General features: G+C 39.2%; 1 protein-coding gene across 3 annotated transcripts in view; it reads right to left on the bottom strand.

The window, feature by feature from the left end:
* b4galnt4a (beta-1,4-N-acetyl-galactosaminyl transferase 4a) overlaps positions 1 to 18,057 on the bottom strand; it is a 503,111-nt gene that overhangs the window by 109,859 nt on the left and 375,195 nt on the right. For 2 of the 3 annotated variants that reach the window (XM_062036152.1, XM_062036153.1), the window contains one exon: positions 1,896 to 1,963. In XM_062036152.1, the coding sequence (XP_061892136.1) occupies positions 1,896 to 1,963 (68 nt within the window). Of the gene's footprint in view, positions 1 to 1,895; positions 1,964 to 2,564; positions 2,748 to 18,057 lie in introns of those variants that run through there. The other variant, XM_062036154.1, reaches the window with a different exon arrangement.

The following is an 18,057-nucleotide window of genomic DNA, read 5'->3' as shown; positions in this document are numbered from 1 at the left end:
CAGTGGTGCTTTGGAAGGAGAGGGCAGAACCTCTCAAGAAATGTATGCCATGGTTTGGCACCCCTGGCATGGGCGTAAGAAAAGTGTTAAGAGTTAACTTTGTTGTTGTTTATTATCCCTTATAGTAATAGTAGTAATAGTAGTTGCCCTGTGTGTGTTACTTACTGGTTTCATGTTTTGCTGCTTTTTTGTGTGTAAATACAGTAGTGTTCTGTTTAGGACTTTTTATGTTTCCTGTTTTATTTCCTGTTTTCTAACATTCTTTGTTGTGTTCTATTAAACAGGCTTATCTGTTGGTCAACACCTAACTGTTTGTGAATTTCTGTGAAATGTAAAGTGCACGACAAAATCAATTATTATTATTGTTACTAATATTGTTATTATTTAGTCACTCTCTAAACAACACATTATGTAATAATTATGCAATATGTAATAATGTCATAAAATTTAACCTGTGTAATAACGCCTAATTTTGTAATCCGCTGCATTTTCTAATGACATTCTTGAACGTATTTTGTATTAAAATGTTATTCTTTTGTAATAACTTGTTACATATTGCAAAAGCTATTAGAAAATGTGGATGCACCTGTTTTGCGATGTTACAAACTATAACATTTGATGCTTTTATTAGAAAAACTATCAGAGCAAAATTAAACGTTTAATGTTCTTTAAAAATAATTTTAAGACACTAGTAGGATGTTCCATTGGTCAAATTTAATCAAATGTAACTTTTTTGATTACAATGAAGTATGTGAGTGCAATAAAGAGGCAAAAGCTACACTAATGAAGCATAACTGAAATGAAAATGAGCTCTGCACTGAAATGCTTATAGAATATACCATACCAACTTGATTTACAATGCCTGTTGAAATATGGATTATGTTATGATAATACTACATTATAGATGTTAACAATATAAAACACTTATACAAATTAAGAAAAAAAATATTCCATCAATGACAAATTGCATGTTGTTGTTTTTCTTGTGTTGTTGTTGTCGTTCATAAATGTAGTGATGAAAATGTGAATATTTGATGCATTATGAAAGGTTACATTGTATTTAGGTTGGACCAATGAAACATCCTATCATAAAATTTGTTCTAATTAAGAAAAAATTATTTGTGTTGCCTTGATAGTTTTTCTAATTAAAGCATCAAATTCGATTCATTACATCATGCTCTTGAATTGTTGCGTTTTATTAAAAACAAAGTTTTTAACAACTTTTGCAATACGTAACAAGTTATAACAAAATGCGTCAGTTTATTATAAAGCGTGTTCAAGAATTGTATTACAAAATGTGGCGTTATTACATAATGAGGTGAGGTATTACATCATTACATATCATCAATCAAAGTTTATTTATATAGCCCTTAATCACAAGTGCCTCAAAGGGCTGCACAAACCACAACGACATCCCCTGATCTCAACCCACATTCGGGCAAGGAAAAACTCAAAAACCTGAAATCGGGGAAAAAAATAAACCTTGGAAATGGGGGCTCCCCTCCTGGGTGCCCGGCTGCAATGGATGCTGAGTGGGTACATTTATTGAATTATTCATGATAATGTGAGAGTCCAGTGACCCCCCTTGTTCATTAACTATGTGAAAAGTTAATTACCAGCAGTTTAAGTGTTGGTTAGTGCTTGCCCCAGTATGGAGTGAACTTCCTTAAAAGCAAGCTGAAGTGCTTCTAACCATTTCATGGTGTTTCAAGATTGCCACATTTTAAAAATAAATCTTCCTCATCACAGGCCAATATTATTCTCCCGCTTAGGACATTCGAGGTCGCTGGTGACGGTGCCACACAAAAGTTAATATTGTGTTGCTTTAAAATGATTTCCGACACTGCAAAGTGCTCTGTGAGAAATGTAGAAGTGAGAATGTCACAGGTACTTACTGCACAGACTTGGAGGACTGAGACCTGAACTTGCTGAACTCGCCTGGAGCGGTCCACTCTGTACCCAGCTGCAAGACACAATCCAGGACACAAAAATCAGGCAATAGAGAGGCAGCAGAGCACGGAATATGACTAATAGAAGCAATATAGAGGGTAGAGTATGACAGTGGCACTGTGCGAACCACCAACAACACGCTTCTCTCTGAGAAACACACTTTCAATGACCATCTGTATTCGGTCTATAAGGACAACGTTTTTGAAAACGGATAGATGATTCTGGAAAGTGAAACCATGCTTTCTTTCAATGTTGTGATTTATAACCAGCCTCCTATTCTGACATTCTGCCTCAATGTTTGTCCATATAGACCAGGGGTCGGCAACCCAAAATGTTGAAAGAGCCATATTGGACCAAAAATACAAAAACAAATCTGTCTGGAGCCGCAAAAAATTAAAAGCCATATTACATGTGTCATGAGATATACATTTAATTAAGAGGACTTAAAGGAAACTAAATGAGCTCAAATATAGCTACAGATGAGGCATAATGATGCAATATGTACATATCGCTAGCCTAAATAGCATGTTAGCATCGATTAGCTTGCAGTCATGCAGTGACCAAATATGTCTGATTAGCACTCCACACAAGTCAATAACATCAACAAAACTCACCTTTGTGCACTCACGCACAACGTTAAAAGTGTGGTGGACAAAATGAGACAGAAAAAGTGGCATAAAACACGTCCTAGAAAGTCGGAGAAAGTTATACATGCAAACAAACTATACGGTGAGTTCAAGGACCGCCAAAATAAGTAGGACAAAACGGCGCTCGCCAAATACTCGAACCAGTGAAGCATGTTTAATATAAACAGTGTGATTTATAACAATTAGGGAGGTTTGTGTCATGTTTGTCCTCCTACAGAAACCATACTAAAACAAAAAAATTGTTTTTTTTTTCCCCTCATCTTTTTCCATTCTTCATACATTTTTGAAAAATCTCCAGAGAGCCACTAGGGCGGCGCTAAAGAGCCGCATGCGGCTCTAGAGCCGCGGGTTGCCGACCCCCGATATAGACTCTAATGTCCAAACTTGTACATCCTCAGCCTATAAATGTAGCATATTAAAATATATCAAAAACTTCTTAGTGCTCCTTGGTGCCAAAACTTCCCACATATTCATATTGGTGCAGTTATTCATAACCTACATCATCTCCAACTGTTTTCTTTGTTATAGTCTACGCTTGTCTCTTGGCAATATGTGGTTTATTGTGCAAAGGCAAATTGACTTGAGTATGCACTGGCAAACTTTACCTCTCCAAGGCTGCTGTTAAGTTTTCATGATGTTTTGATGCGCTCACTGGCGGCAGTGACAACTGCAGAAAGTAGAGCATCAGAAGCTCTTCTGAGGCTTTTCCGCTTTGGAGGAATCATCATTAAAACGTGCGTGACTGCAACACACTATTGGTTTCTGACAAGATGCAGCACATCTTCAGTGTACGGTGAAGAACATTAATAAGTGAGAAAACTAGAAATTCAGCAGAAGTCGATAGAGGTGGAGAAAAGTCACGAAAAAAAGCCTTGTAGCGAATACAAATGGGTGAGTCTCCAGGTACAGTGTCTATGTGTGAACTGTGAAAGATCCATCAACAGAGACTGCGGTTTGACAAATATTGCCGTAATTTCCCACACTTTGAACTCTGCGCTTTATGCAAAGCTACGGGTAATTTATGGATTTTCCCGGGTTCACAGGCTTCACATGCCGTCAACAAATTAGGCCTCGTCACATCAGCTCAATACATTTGCACAATTGGACAGAATGGGCCAATGCAATTGCTCACATTAAATCAAACGCACTCACACAATCATTCAGGCAGCCATTTAGCACGTTATGGATTCACCTTCATCATGGGGAAGAAAAAATGTACACGACACAACCCCAAACTCGAAAACGATCGACCCAGGCCCTCGAAAACGGAAACAGCAGCAACAGTGACTACATTTCCATTAGGGCCGCAACTAACGATTAATTTGATAATCGATTAATATGTCGATTATTACTTTGATTAATCGATTAATAATCGGATAAGAGACAAACTACATTTCTATCCTTTCCAGTATTTTATTGAAAAAACCCAGCATACTGGCACCATACTTATTTTGATTATTGTTTCTCAGCTGTTTGTACATGTTGCAGTTTATAAATAAAAGTTTATAAAAAAAAAAAAATTTTTTTTTTTTTTTAAATAAATAAAAATATTGCCTCTGCGCATGCGCATAGCATAGATTCAACGAATCAATGACTAAATTAATCGCCAACTATTTTTATAATCGATTTTAATCGATTAGTTGTTGCAGCCCTAATTTCTATGTGCCTATTCACACTCTCTAATGCGACTATTGGTCATACGCTGTGCGCTTATTTCCTTTTAGCGGTGATAAATGTCGTGTTTCTCCATTTGACCAATGACGTCACACCAAAACAAGGCATCTTTGTAGCTCTTTCCATGTCAACAGCCCAGTTCTTGTTGTAGCCGATGTCCGCTGTAATTATGCCACATATTACAAATATTACGCATATAATGGTCATGCTGATGTTAAATAGCAGACAGAATCAAAAAAGTGATCTTAGATTGAGCAACAAACATGACACTACTACCAAGAAGGTCTCGGAATTGCTGGATTGGATGCGGGTCCAAAGCAAAGACTTATGGGAGAGAGTTGTGAAGAATTTTGGGAGGCAGAATGGAAAGAAAACTTTCGAATGTCTCAAAGTTTAATCAATAAGCTCTGTGGATCGATGGAAAAAGTTTTATGTCTGAAGGAAAAGACAGTTCGTGTGTTCCCCGATACCGCTTCAAATGAGGGTTGCTATTGTTTTGGACAACCTTGCCAGTTGTCCTGAAGACAGAGTTATTGCTAATCAGTTTAGAGTTCACAAATGCAGCATGAAAAGATTTGTGTACGCTTTCTTCTTTGCCGAGTATACCTGCTTCTCTTCCATCACACCTGTATTTGTTTGAGAGTCCAAATGAAGCCAGCATTCTCCATTTCCTTAGCTACCTTTTTAAATACATCTCAGGTTTTTTTTCTCCCATCGATGCACTTCAAAATGTTCCGTTCTTTCAATTTATATCCCGCGTGTTGAAACTTGGTGCATGTGCAACACAAAGGGTCTCCTGGCGACACACACATGCAAGAGAGATCTGGTTTTCAGTCGCATAATCTAGGTGTGTTAGTCCGACTTTTCAAACGCCAAGCAATAGGATTGGAAGGTGTTCCATGGGTTGTTGACTGCTTGTTTTAAGACAAATTATTTAAGAAATCAGACTAATTTTGTGCATGGAAACGTAGTCACTGAACGGAAATCCACACTACTTACGGGTTTCAAAAGCCCAGACTGCTACGCGCCAAAGGAGATGACTTATGTGGTTCCAGTACGCAGGGGGAGGAGAAGAAAGAAGACCCTGCTCGATGACTAGGCTACTGTAGGTCGTGTTACCGTGCTGTTAGTTAAATTTGTGAATGAACACAAGCGCCTATGTAAATAATTCATGTTTCAATGTGTACACATGCGGCTTATAGAATTGTGCGTCCAATATACAGTGCATCCAGAAAGTAATCAAAGCGCTTAAGTATTTCCAGAATTTGTTTTAGAGCCTTATTCCAAAATGGAAAAAAAATGTTTCTACCGACGATACCCCATAATGACAATGTGAAAAGTTTTTTTATTTTGCTAATTTATTAAAAATAAAAAACTTCAAAAATCACATTCACAGCATTTGCTTAATACCTTTGGCAGCAATTACAGCCTCAAGTCTTTTTGAATACGATGCCACCTATCTTTGGGCAGTTTCGCCCATCCCTCTTTGCAGCATCTCTCAAGCTCCATTGGGTTGGATGAGAAGCGCTGGTTTTCATCCAGAATGTGTCACTCTGTACATTGTTGCATTCATCTTTCCCTTTATCCTGACTAGTCTCCTAGTTGCTGCAGCTGAAAAGCATCCCCTCATCATGATGCTGCCACCACCATACTTCACTGTTGGGATGGTATTGGTCTGGTGATGAGCGGTACCTGGTCTCCTCCAAACATGACACCTGGCATTCACGTCAAAGAGTTCAATCTTTGTCTGATCAGACCACAGAATTTTGTTTCTTAGGGTCTAAGAGTCTTTTGGGTACATTTTGGCAAACTTTTTATTAAGAAATGACTTCTGTCTGGCCACTCTACCATTCAGGTCTGATTGATGGATTGCTGCAAAGGGTTGTCCTTCTGGAAGGTTCTCCTCTCTCCACAGAGGAATGCTGTAGCTCTGAAAGAGTGACCATTGGGTTCTTGGTCAGCTCCTTGACTAGACTAAGACAAATGCAGCGATGTAGAGAGACATAAAAACATATAAAAGTGGGTGACATTGTTATCACCAGGAAAGATGAGGTCACCTACCTAGGTTCCATTCTAGAGGCTAACCTTTCCTGTGATAAAATGGCAACCAAGGTAATCAAAAAGGTTAACCAACGAACGAGATTTCTCTACAGAATCTCCTCTCTGAAAAGCACCATGAGGATTCTGGCGGGAACTCTCGTTCAACCCTTTTTCGATTACGCATGCACCTCCTGGTACCCTAGCACCTCCAAAACCCTCAAATCTAAACTCCAAACATCCCAGAACAAGCTAGTCAGGTTACTTCTAGACCTCCACCTCAGATCTCACCTCACTCCTACCCACTTCTCCAAAGTGGGCTGACTCAAGGTGGAGGACAGAGTAAAACAACTTGCACTGAGCCTAGTCTATAAAATCCACTACACCTCCCTGATACCGAAGTACATGTCAAACTACTTCCTTAACGTAAATGACCGCCATAACCACAACACCAGGGGGAGCTCCACTAACCACGTTAAACCCAGATTCCAAACTAACAAAGGTCTCATTCTCTTTCTATGCCACATCAATGTGGAATGCGCTCCCAACAGGTATGAAAGAAAGGGCATCTCTATCCTCCTTCAAAACCGCAATAAAAGTTCACCTCCAGGCAGCTACAACCCTAAACTAACACCCTCCCCGGATTGCTAATAATCAAATGTAAACAATCAAATGCAGATACTTTTTCTTATGCCTTCTGATCTCTCTCTCTCTCTCTCTCTCTCTCTCTCTCTCTCTCTCTCTCTCTCTCTCTCTCTCTCTCTCTCTCTCTCTCTCTCTCTCTCTCTCCACTACTTGCTGTCCATATCCTACCCCCCCTCCACACCCCTGATTGTAAATAATGTAAATAATTCAATGTGATTATCTTGTGTGATGACTGTATTATTATGATAGTAATATATCTGATAGTATATATCTGTATCACGGGTGTTACCATTTAGTGGTCAATTGTACGGAATATGTACTTCACTGTGCAACCTACTAACAAAAGTCTCAATCAATCAATCAAAAACATCCTGGATAAAAAAACAACGCTTCCTTTGCAACCTAATGGAGCTTGAGAGATGCCACAAAGAGGAATAAACAAAACTTGTGGCATAGTATTGAAAAATACTTGAGGCTGCCATTTTTGAGTCTTTTATTTTTAATAAATTCGCAAAAAGATTAAAAACAAAAACTTTTCACATTGTCATTGTGGGGTATTGTCTGTAGAATTTTAAGGACAAAATTGAATGTATTCCAATTTGGAATAAGGCTGTAACATAATAAAATGTGGAAAAAGGGAAGCTTTGTGATACCTTTCTGGATGCACTCTGTATGTACAAAGTACAATTTGTACATAATTAGGTGGGTGTGGCTTATTGCTTGTGCTATTGCCCGGAAATTGTGGTACATCTTTGTATTGATGCTAAATCAGATTCAATTAAACTAATCTGTGTGGATACAAACAAAAAATATGCATTTTTCTTCCAACATTTTTTGGATATCTAGATCAGCAAACGTAAACAGATGACAAGTTTTAGAATTAGCATGAACAGAAACCTAAACAACAGCGTGGTATTGCTATTGTAGATACATATTAAGGACTTTAATTAAACAAAGAGTTAAACAAATGTAAGAACTGCAAAATAGAGGTGGTTTGTTTCTGATACTATAGATTATTTGACAATTGTGCATTTTATCGTCTCCGCCTGAAGGTTAATAAAACTATGAATGAACACATGTGGAGTTATGTGCTTAACAAAAAAAGGTGAAGTAACTGAAAACATGTTTTATATTCTACTTTCTTCAAAATAGCCACCCTCAGTGCCCTGATTACTGCTTTGCACACTCTTGGCCTTCTCTCGATGAGCTTCAAGCACACCTGTGAAGTGGAAACCATTTCAGGTGACTACCTCTTGAAGCTCATCGAGAGAATGCAGTAATTAGAGCATCATCAATCATTCATAGTTTTGATGCCTTCAGTGACAATCTACAATGTAAATAGTCATGAAAAAAAAAAAAAGCATTGAATGAGAATGTGTGTCCAAACTTTTGGCCTGTACTATACATATACAGTATATATATATATATGTATATATATATATATATATATATATATATACACTACCGTTCAAAAGTTTGGGGTCACGCAAACAATTTTGTGGAATAGCCTTCATTTCTAAGAACAAGAATAGACTGTCGAGTTTCAGATTAAAGTTCTCTTTTCTGGCCATTTTGAGCGTTTAATTGACCCCACAAATGTGATGCTCCAGAAACTCAATCTGCTCAAAGGAAGGTCAGTTGTGTAGTCTTCTGTAACGAGCTAAACTGTTTTCAGATGTGTGAACATGATTGCACAAGGGTTTTCTAATCATCAATTAGCCTTCTGAGCCAATGAGCAAACACATTGTACCATTAGAACACTGGAGTGATAGTTGCTGGAAATGGGCCTCTATACACCTATGTAGATATTGCACCAAAAAACCAGACATTTGCAGCTAAAATAGTCATTTACCACATTAGCAATGTATAGAGTGTATTTCTTTAAAGTAAAAGACTAGTTTAAAGTTATCTTCATTGAAAAGTACAGTGCTTTTTCCTTCAAAAATAAGGACATTTTAATGTGACCCCAAACTTTTGAACGGTAGTGTAATATATATTATATACTATATAATATATATATATATATATATATATATATATATATATATATAATATATATATATATATATATATATATATATATATATAAAGTTACAATGGGCTTCTATAGTACTAATAATTATAATAACAATAGTATTTGAAAGATGGCAAAAAATATTGCTATGTTACATAAAATAAAAAACTCCGTAAATCAAAAGGCTCTTATCATGTTATATAATTCTTTTGTACTCCCTTATCTTAATTATTGTGTCGAAATCTGGGGTAACAATTACAAACAAACATTAAATCTATATTCTTACTTCAAAAGAAAGCGATTAGAATTGTAAATTATGCAGATTATCATGACCATACCAATGCTCTGTTTATTAAATTAAAAAACATTAAAACTGCACGATCTTGTTGACCTCAACACTGCTATTGTGACGTACAAAGCTCATAACCACATGCTGCCTGGGTGTCTACAGGAGAGGTTTAAACCCAGAGAGAATCCCTATGACCTCAGATGTTCAGCTGTCTTCCAGAAAGCTAAGATAAGAACAAGCTTAAAAAGTAGATGTGTTTTTGTCAGGGGGGTTCAACTGTGGAACAGCTTGGATTATTCCTTAAAATGTTCCAGTTCTATTCACACATTTAAAAAACACTTTAAGACCAATGTCTTGAAAAAATATATACACTCTAGAATCAACACAGTAGTTAATACTATGATCAATGTTAATTCAAATACTAAATGTGGGTTATAAATAATAATGGAAGTACAATTGTTTGTATATAGTATATAAATTGGTACAAAGGTTTTAACATGTCTACAAGGATATTTCACATGCCTTTACTGTGTATATAATTGAACTGTGTTTATGTTATGTATAATGTGTATTTATAATATGTTGTACAATGGACATTCAATAATTTTTCGGAAGTTTATTTTGTACTTGACATTGTTTATAGGGTTAGGGCGCAATAAGTGTTCAACTTCAGCCTAAAACCTTTCGGTCTGCAACATTTTCATTTTCAATTTAAGAATGTACAACTGTTTGTTTATTTTGTTGACGATTGACCGAAGAATAATAAACTTGAAACTTGAAATTTGCAGCCCGAACCAATGTCATTAGTGTTCATGAGCCTCTAAAAAGATTAGGGTTAATGTGGTAAAATATTAGTTTTGCTCTTTTGGGTGTTTTTCTTTTGTTACTATTGACAATAACACAAAATGGGAAAATTAAGATGGAAGTCATTACAATATGCTTGAACACATCTGCCACCGAATCCATCATGTTTTAGTTGTAAATATTGAGTCGTTAACTTCTTTTTTTACAAATGTTTTGACCTGCAAGAATCAGCTTACACAAGTCTCAATGCAGGTCTATTCACCTTTAATTTTCCTGTATGCTGCACATCATTCATTTCTTCTTAGTTAAGAGCGGGTCATTTTTTTGTTTGTTTTACTATACGGTGGTTAACTTTCTTTTACACGTGTATGACTGATATGAATGTTAAAAGGCTGTACTTACAATATTTATTGTACATTAAATCAAGGTTTTATGATGGTCAAAGTGTGTCCCTGAATCAGAATTATTCATTGCCTTCATTCTTTACAAGATTCTAAATCTGAAAAAAAAAATCAAAGGTTTTGTAAATATAATGGGCGCGTAAGAGGGTGGGGAGACAAACAGTGAGGAAATAAAACATAATAGTTGTGGTCAACGACGACAAATAAATGTATGAAAAACCCTGTTGTTCCATACATAACATATTCCATCAAACACTGTCCTAATACGTCACAATGACGTGTGAATTAAGTCACACATTTGAAATGTGTTAATTGCGAGGAAGGATGTATGGAAATGCTTTTGTGAGGCGACAAAACCCCCATATACGGTACCACTCTAAAATATATTTTTCATCACGTTACATTTGTCTCACCCAGACTTCTGAAAGAACAGGAATAGTCTATTTAATATCTGGTGCCTTGAAACTGAATCTCCATTTTCAATTGCAGTGTCTAGATTTTTGACTGCAGCCATGTTCCATTTGTGTCTGGCTGGTTTAAAGCTGTACTTCAATTAAGATTAAGCTTAAAATAACTCAAGCCTTCCCTAGGATAAACGTAACATTACCACTTTCTAGATAAAGTCTTGAACTGACAATGTGCAGCGACGGTTGCTGTCAAGTGGTATATTGATTTTACTTCTCTGACCCAGACTTCCTCCTACCTGAAAAACACAGTATATGCTATAAAACTGCACTTCTCACATTTAGCATAACAAATTGTGTCATGTTGGGTTGACATTTTTGTTTCAATACAACATATAATTTAGTAGAACTGGTGGACAGGGGGATATTTGTTAAAGTAGTTACTATTTTTGAATGTGGAACAAACCACTGCCTGCTAAAAGTCTAATAATTTTTCTGCACTAATGTCCCACACAAAAAATGGGAAAAAAATGTAATTGCACCTTGTTGTTTGGACCAAAAAAAAAACGTATCTGCTAAATGACGAACTACATGAATCCGGCTCTTACAAGGTTCACTCTTTTTGTTATAAATGTGGTACACACTCAGACTGACTGGTGATTTGCCCAGAGGGAGCAGTCTGGACGTTTTGATTGTGAGGAAAACAATCCCATTCCAAGTTAACTGTGGACAAAAATAATGTCTATTATTAATTATGGACAATGAAAAATGTCTGGGTCCAATTGAATGCTGTTTGTATACACCGGGGGTGTCAAACGTACGGACCACGAACAGGTTTTATCCGGGCCCACGGGATGAGTTTGCTAGGTATAAAAATTTGCCAAATTTTTTGAAGGAAAGAAACTGCTGTTCTAAACGTGTCCACTAGATGTCGCAATATCAATTCTTTGTATCTTTGTGGATTATGCTACGTATGTAAAACAAATAAACTACATGATCTTAGTGCACCAGTTGAGGAAAATGAGCAAACTACATAAATAACATCCTGCAATTTGATTTTGATATAATTGTTTTTTATTTTGATGGATTGAAAATTAACACCAATGAGTTTACTGATGAATATTATCACATAGTTTATTCAGAAAGTATAAATAATGACAAATGAAGATAGAATTACTATTAACCGCTGTCATGTGAGGGCTGCAGCTTGCTGCGGTTTGTTCTTTCAATGCAAAAAGAACGGCTCCGACGAAGGCGTAAAGGTAGGATGGGATTTATTAACATAAATCACTCAACTACCAAAAACACAAACAACACAACAAAAAGAAAGGCGTGCCTAAAACACGTGAAGCTAAGACTAAACAGAAGCTAGGGCATGGAACAAGAAACTTACTTGGTACAGGCGTGACCAAACCGTGTGACATAATCAATGAAGCCAGGCCGACTGCCCTGGCAAAGGCAACTTAAATAATGCCTCTGATTAGTGCTCGGGAAGCAGGTGAGCACTAATCAGCGACAGGTGAACACACTAAGTCGCCATGGTGACAAAAGCAAACAAGGAAGCCTAAACGGGAACTAAAGAAGTCCAAAACTAACAGAACATAACTAAACAAAACATGATTCCGGACCACTGATCATGACAGAGCCCCCCCTTAAAAGACAGATTCCAGATGTCTAAAACACCAAAACAAAAACAAGGCAGAATCGAGAGTCATGGGAGGGTGGGGAGGGGGGACATGGTGGTGGGTCGCCAGACCGAGTGTCCCCGAATCCACCGAGGACAAGTCAAGTGGCGGCGGCGAGTGGAACGCCGCTGCAGCAGGCGACCAGGGAATGGCCACATTCGTGGCCGACGGGGAGGTGGGCGCACTCGTCGAGGCGGACGACCAGGGAGCGGCCACATCCGTGGTCGACGGGGGAGGTGGCGCACTCGGCGAGGCGGACGACCAGGGAGCGGCCACCATACGCTGGTCGACGGGGGAGGTGGGCGCGTCGGCGCCGTCATGGCAGGCTTGGACGCCACAGCGGACGAGGCAGGCTTGGACGCCGCAGCGGGACGAGTGAGGCCTGGTAGCAGGTACAGGCGGCGAGACAGGCGTGGTAGCAGGTACAGGCGAGCAGAGACAGGCGTGGTAGCAGGTACAGGCGGCGAGTCAGGCGTGGTAGCAGGTACAGGCGGCGAGTCAGGCGTGGTAGCAGGTACAGGCGGCGAGACAGGCGTGGTAGCAGGTACAGGGCGGCGAGACAGGCGTGGTAGCAGGTACAGGCGGCAAGTCAGGCGTGGTAGCAGGTACAGGCGGCGAGAACAGGCGTGGTAGCAGGTACAGGCGGCAAGTCAGGGCGTGGTAGCAGGTACAGGCGGCGAGTCAGGCGTGGTAGCAGGTACAGGCGGCGAAGCTTGGCGAGTGAAGGCTGAGGTACCGGTGTCTGGTGAGGAGCAGGTACCGGTGTCTGGCGAGGAGCAGGGGTACCGGTGTCTGGCGTGGTGCAGGTACCGGTGTCTGGCGTGGTGCAGGTACAGGAGCTGGAGGCGTTTGCAAGCCCACCGAGATGATGGTGGCGTCTGCAAGCCCACCGGAGATGATGGTGGCGTCTGCAAGCCCACCGGGGGCTGAGGTTAGCCATGAGCATGGCGGAGGCGGTCTAGCTGGGGGCTGCGGCTTGGCATGCCGACGGACTGGTGGTGGAGGACGGGCTGGAGGTTGTGGCTTGGCAGGCCGAAAGACTGGTGTGGTGGCGGCCGGGATGGAGGTTGTTGCTTGGCTGGGCGCAGCTGAGCAGCCCCACCAGCACAGCTCCCGGCCCCATCCAAAACTAACAGAACATAACTAAACAAAACATGATCCGGACCACGGATCATGACAACCGCAACATGTAAGTGTAAAAAAAACTCCAACAACATTTATGATTTGTACATTTTTCAGAATGTGTTTATTCTATTTTTAAACAAAGAAAAAAACTTGAAGTTGTCTTTATTTTGAAGTTATCGTGCCCGTGATTTTACCAGTAGATTTGGGAGTTGGAGTGGATTTTTCTCCATGTGGCCCCGATCTAAAATGAGTTTGACAACCCATGGTATACACTCTCTACATACAGGCGGCATTGAGGAATGACACATACAGAATGTTAGCGAGAGAATAAAAAAAAAAAAAAGAGAACATACTGTATACACGCACAAATATAACAACTATAACAGCTTATATTAATGATACAGTCAGTATATAAGCAAAGTTTCTGAGTAGAGTATATGGAGAATTGAAAGCTGAAGAGAATTTGAGGGTGTACAGTCACCACTCATTTATCGTGGTTAATTAAGAACCGAACATGACTGCTATAAAAAGATTTCCGCAAAGTAGTACTATTATTAATAAATCTAATATTTTCATAGTGAGAGCACAAAGAATGTTAACAACCTTATTAATACGTTTATTTTTAAGATTAGAAAAAAACACCCATACAGTCACCATTACAGTCGTTTCACTCATTATAGCAGCTTTGAGTGTGTTCTAAAGCTGGCCGATGTTTTTTATATCAGTCGATATTGTTAATTCTTGATATTTTTTATGAGCTATTAAAGATAAGGAGCAGGAGAAAAACATATGAAAACATTGTTGTTTTTAAATGTAATCTCCCACTGATTATAATCCCCTCAGCTATCAAGACAAAAAACGTCAACACAACATTGGAAAACACTCAAAGTAAACACAATTCTAAAATCCCGTTGAACACTTTACTATAACCTCTTAAAATGAAGGTACAAAAATAAGGAATACGTAAGAAAATGCGCAATAGTGCAAAGTGTGAAAATGTAAACAGAGAAACCTGCAAAAAATACTTGCTGCAGTGTTGCTGTGTAACATTTAATTTAGTCTGTTATTCCTATTTAAGTATGGAAATGAATTATTCCTATGCAGTAAATATTATTGGACAACTTTCTTAAAGTAGCACATTTGTTATATTTTGTAATTAATTTTATTTATACAGTCCTGCGCTTTAGTTCCTACCGTATACCCGACCGAAAAGGGCACAAACAAGTGTTGAAAAAAGAGGAGAGCGAGGCTAAAGACTACTTCCTACTACTCAAACTACTTCCTTAACGTAAATAACCGCCATAACCACAACACCAGGGGGAGCTCCACTAACCACGTTAAACCCAGATTCCGAACTAACAAAGGTCTTAACTCATTCTCTTTCTATGCCACATCAATGTGGAATGCACTCCCAACAGGTGTAAAAGAAAGGGCATCTCTATCCTCCTTCAAAACCGCAATAAAAGTTCACCTCCAGGTAGCTACAACCCTAAACTAACACCCTCCCCCGATTGTTAATAATCAAATGTAAACAATCAAATGCAGATACTTTTTCTTATGCCTTCTGATCTCTCTCTCTCTCTCTCTCTCTCTCTCTCTCTCTCTCTCTCTCTCTCTCTCATCTCTCTCTCTCTCTCTCTCTCTCTCTCTCTCTCCTCTCTCTCTCTCTCTCTCTCTCTCTCCTCTCTCTCTCTCTCTCTCTCTCTCTCTCTCTCTCTCTCTCTCTCTCTCTCTATGTCCACTACTTGCTGTCCAAATCCTACCAAGTCAGACCTACACTGTTCCAATATCTATTTCTCTGTTCTCAATTGTTGATGACTGATGATAACAACCAAACCTACCCCCCCCTCCACACCCCGGATTGTAAATAATGTCAATAATTCAATGTGATTATCTTGTGTGATGACTGTATTATGATGATAGTATATATCTGATAGTATATATCTGTATCATGAATCAATTTAAGTGGACCCCGACTTAAACAAGTTGAAAAACTTATTCGGGTGTTACCATTTTAGTGGTCAATTGTACGGAATATGTACTTCACTGTGCAACCTACTAATAAAAGTCTCAATCAATCAATACTGTCTGTTTGAAAAAGTCCAAACAACTGTCACACTGTCGAGGTAACTTCCTGTTTCATTGACAACTTCTTCGTTCTGTGCAGCACTCATTTTTTGGTTCTCTTTTCACTCCAAGCAGAGAACCAACATTGAGACAGCAAGGTGGCACAGCCAAACTTTACACTGTTCCTTGATTGGCTGTTAGTGTGTTCCTCCCATTGCTCAGTGATCACTCCGTTTTGCTAGATTACCACAGCGCTAGTGCCTTTGTTCATGCAACTCACCTTGCTTCGTAACTTCCGGTTTCTTAATGTTTTAGCGAACACAATTTTTATCGGACCAGCCTTACGATAGACTCATATTTGATAGCAATAAAAAATGTATTCGATAAAACTTTCATGATTTAAAAAAAACTTTCATTTTTCTTCGTCGGAAGAAACCGCAAAATGTGAAGCAAGGTTGGTTGCATGAACAGAGGCACTCGCTCTCTGGTAACCGAGCAACGCAGGGAGTGATCACTGATCAGTGGGAGTGACACGCTAGCAACCAATCAGGTAACTGTATCAACTACCAAGTTTGGTTTCAACATGTTGTTGTCTTGTGGTTGATTCCTTACATTGAGTGAGAAATAAATAAGTGCTGCGGAGGGTGAAAAAATTGTCGATAAAAAAATGTCCATTATAAAATGTGCCAGCTATCATTTTAGAAGTAGCAAGGAGCAATTGCTTTTGAGGAAAAAACGATCATCTCGAGCATTTTGGTCAGTGAAGCAGCTATGTGCAGGAGAACCTGGGGGCAAAGTTGGTGAGCTGCCTTGCTTAGACATGGAGGAAGTGGGAATCGAACCAGAGGCCTGTGGTTACCGGACTGCCACGCTACCTCCTGAGCCACACCGCTCGGTCATTCTATGACTCGTCTAGTTTGCAAGCATGCATGCATGTGCTTCATTCACATCTTCTTATTGTGTCAATCAGTGCGCTCACACTTACTCCGCCCCTCACTCACTCTCTCTGATGCCGAGAGGCTCGTCCACGCCTTTGTCTCCTCCAGGCTAGACTACTGCAACACACTTCTTGTCGGGATCCCCCAGCAAAAACATACAGAAGCTACAATACATACAGAATAGTGCTGCTAGGATCCTGATGAGAGTGCGGAAATATGACCATATCACACCAACTCTCAAATCCCTTCACTGGCTTCCTGTTCCACTCAGGATTGAATTCAAAGTCTCCCTACTAACCCACCAGTGCCTCCATGGAAATGCCCCCCTCTACCTCAAAGAACTACTCACCCCCAAATCCTCCACACGACACCTCCGCTCCGGACAGGATAACCTCCTCCAACCTCCGAGGACAAAGCTACGAACAATGAGAGACCGGGCTTTCTGCTCCGCCGCTCCCAGTCTGTGGAACGCTCTCCCTGACCACCTGAGGGCACCTCAGACTGTGGATGCTTTTAAAAAAGGCTTAAAAAACCTTCTTTTTTAAAAAATATTTTTTTTAGATATATGCATACTAGTTTTAGCTATTCGGCTGTTCTAGTTTTTTTTATTTTTTTTATTTTTTATTTTTTATTCACTGTAGCACTTTGAGGTTGTTTACTCAATGTAAAGTGCTTTTTACAAATAAAATATATTATTATTATAATGTTGTGCTTTAGAACATACAGACAATTTCCAAAATGCTTTAAATCAATAACAGAAGCATTTTTATTGTGTAAGCCCTATATCTTCTTTTGTGTATCCATGAAAGCAGATGGGTGATGAGAACAGGGGTGTGGTTCAGAAAGACAATGAGACTCTGAAGAAAGGAGGAAGCAAGGCAGTCTGACAGCCTTTGGCAAAATGAATGATCTTTTGCCACGGCTGCGCTTCCCCAACATCATATTTCACCACTGTTAAATGTCACATCAATATTCACTGCTTGCTAATTAATCTCAGCTTCCACGAAACCTGGTGACATGTCACATCTTGTTGGAATACAGATGATTCCGAGGATGGACCTTTTACTCTCAAACGCACTTGACTCGAACATTTCATATGTGGCACTTTGACCTTCAACCTGCTTTCCTTTGTGAATTTATTCAGAAGATTTTACTCAGGAGACTTTATTGATGAAGATTGGCTGTCAGATGCAAAAAAACAACAACATTTGGTCTTTTTGGTGTTGGGTGAATGTGAAATCCATACATTCTTGGTGCCCTTTCTGTTTATTGTGTCTGCCCAATTACTGACAGAACAGATGATATTCCATTATGCATGTTTCATGTTCTACGAAACAGCAGATGCTTTAATTCCAGAAGGAATAAACTTCTAAGAGT

This window comes from Entelurus aequoreus, linkage group LG24, assembly GCF_033978785.1.
Source record: "Entelurus aequoreus isolate RoL-2023_Sb linkage group LG24, RoL_Eaeq_v1.1, whole genome shotgun sequence".
Classification (NCBI taxonomy): Eukaryota; Metazoa; Chordata; class Actinopteri; order Syngnathiformes; family Syngnathidae; genus Entelurus; species Entelurus aequoreus.
The sequence above is the reverse complement of the archived record's forward strand: the minus strand, read 5'-3'. Positions and strand labels throughout refer to the sequence as shown.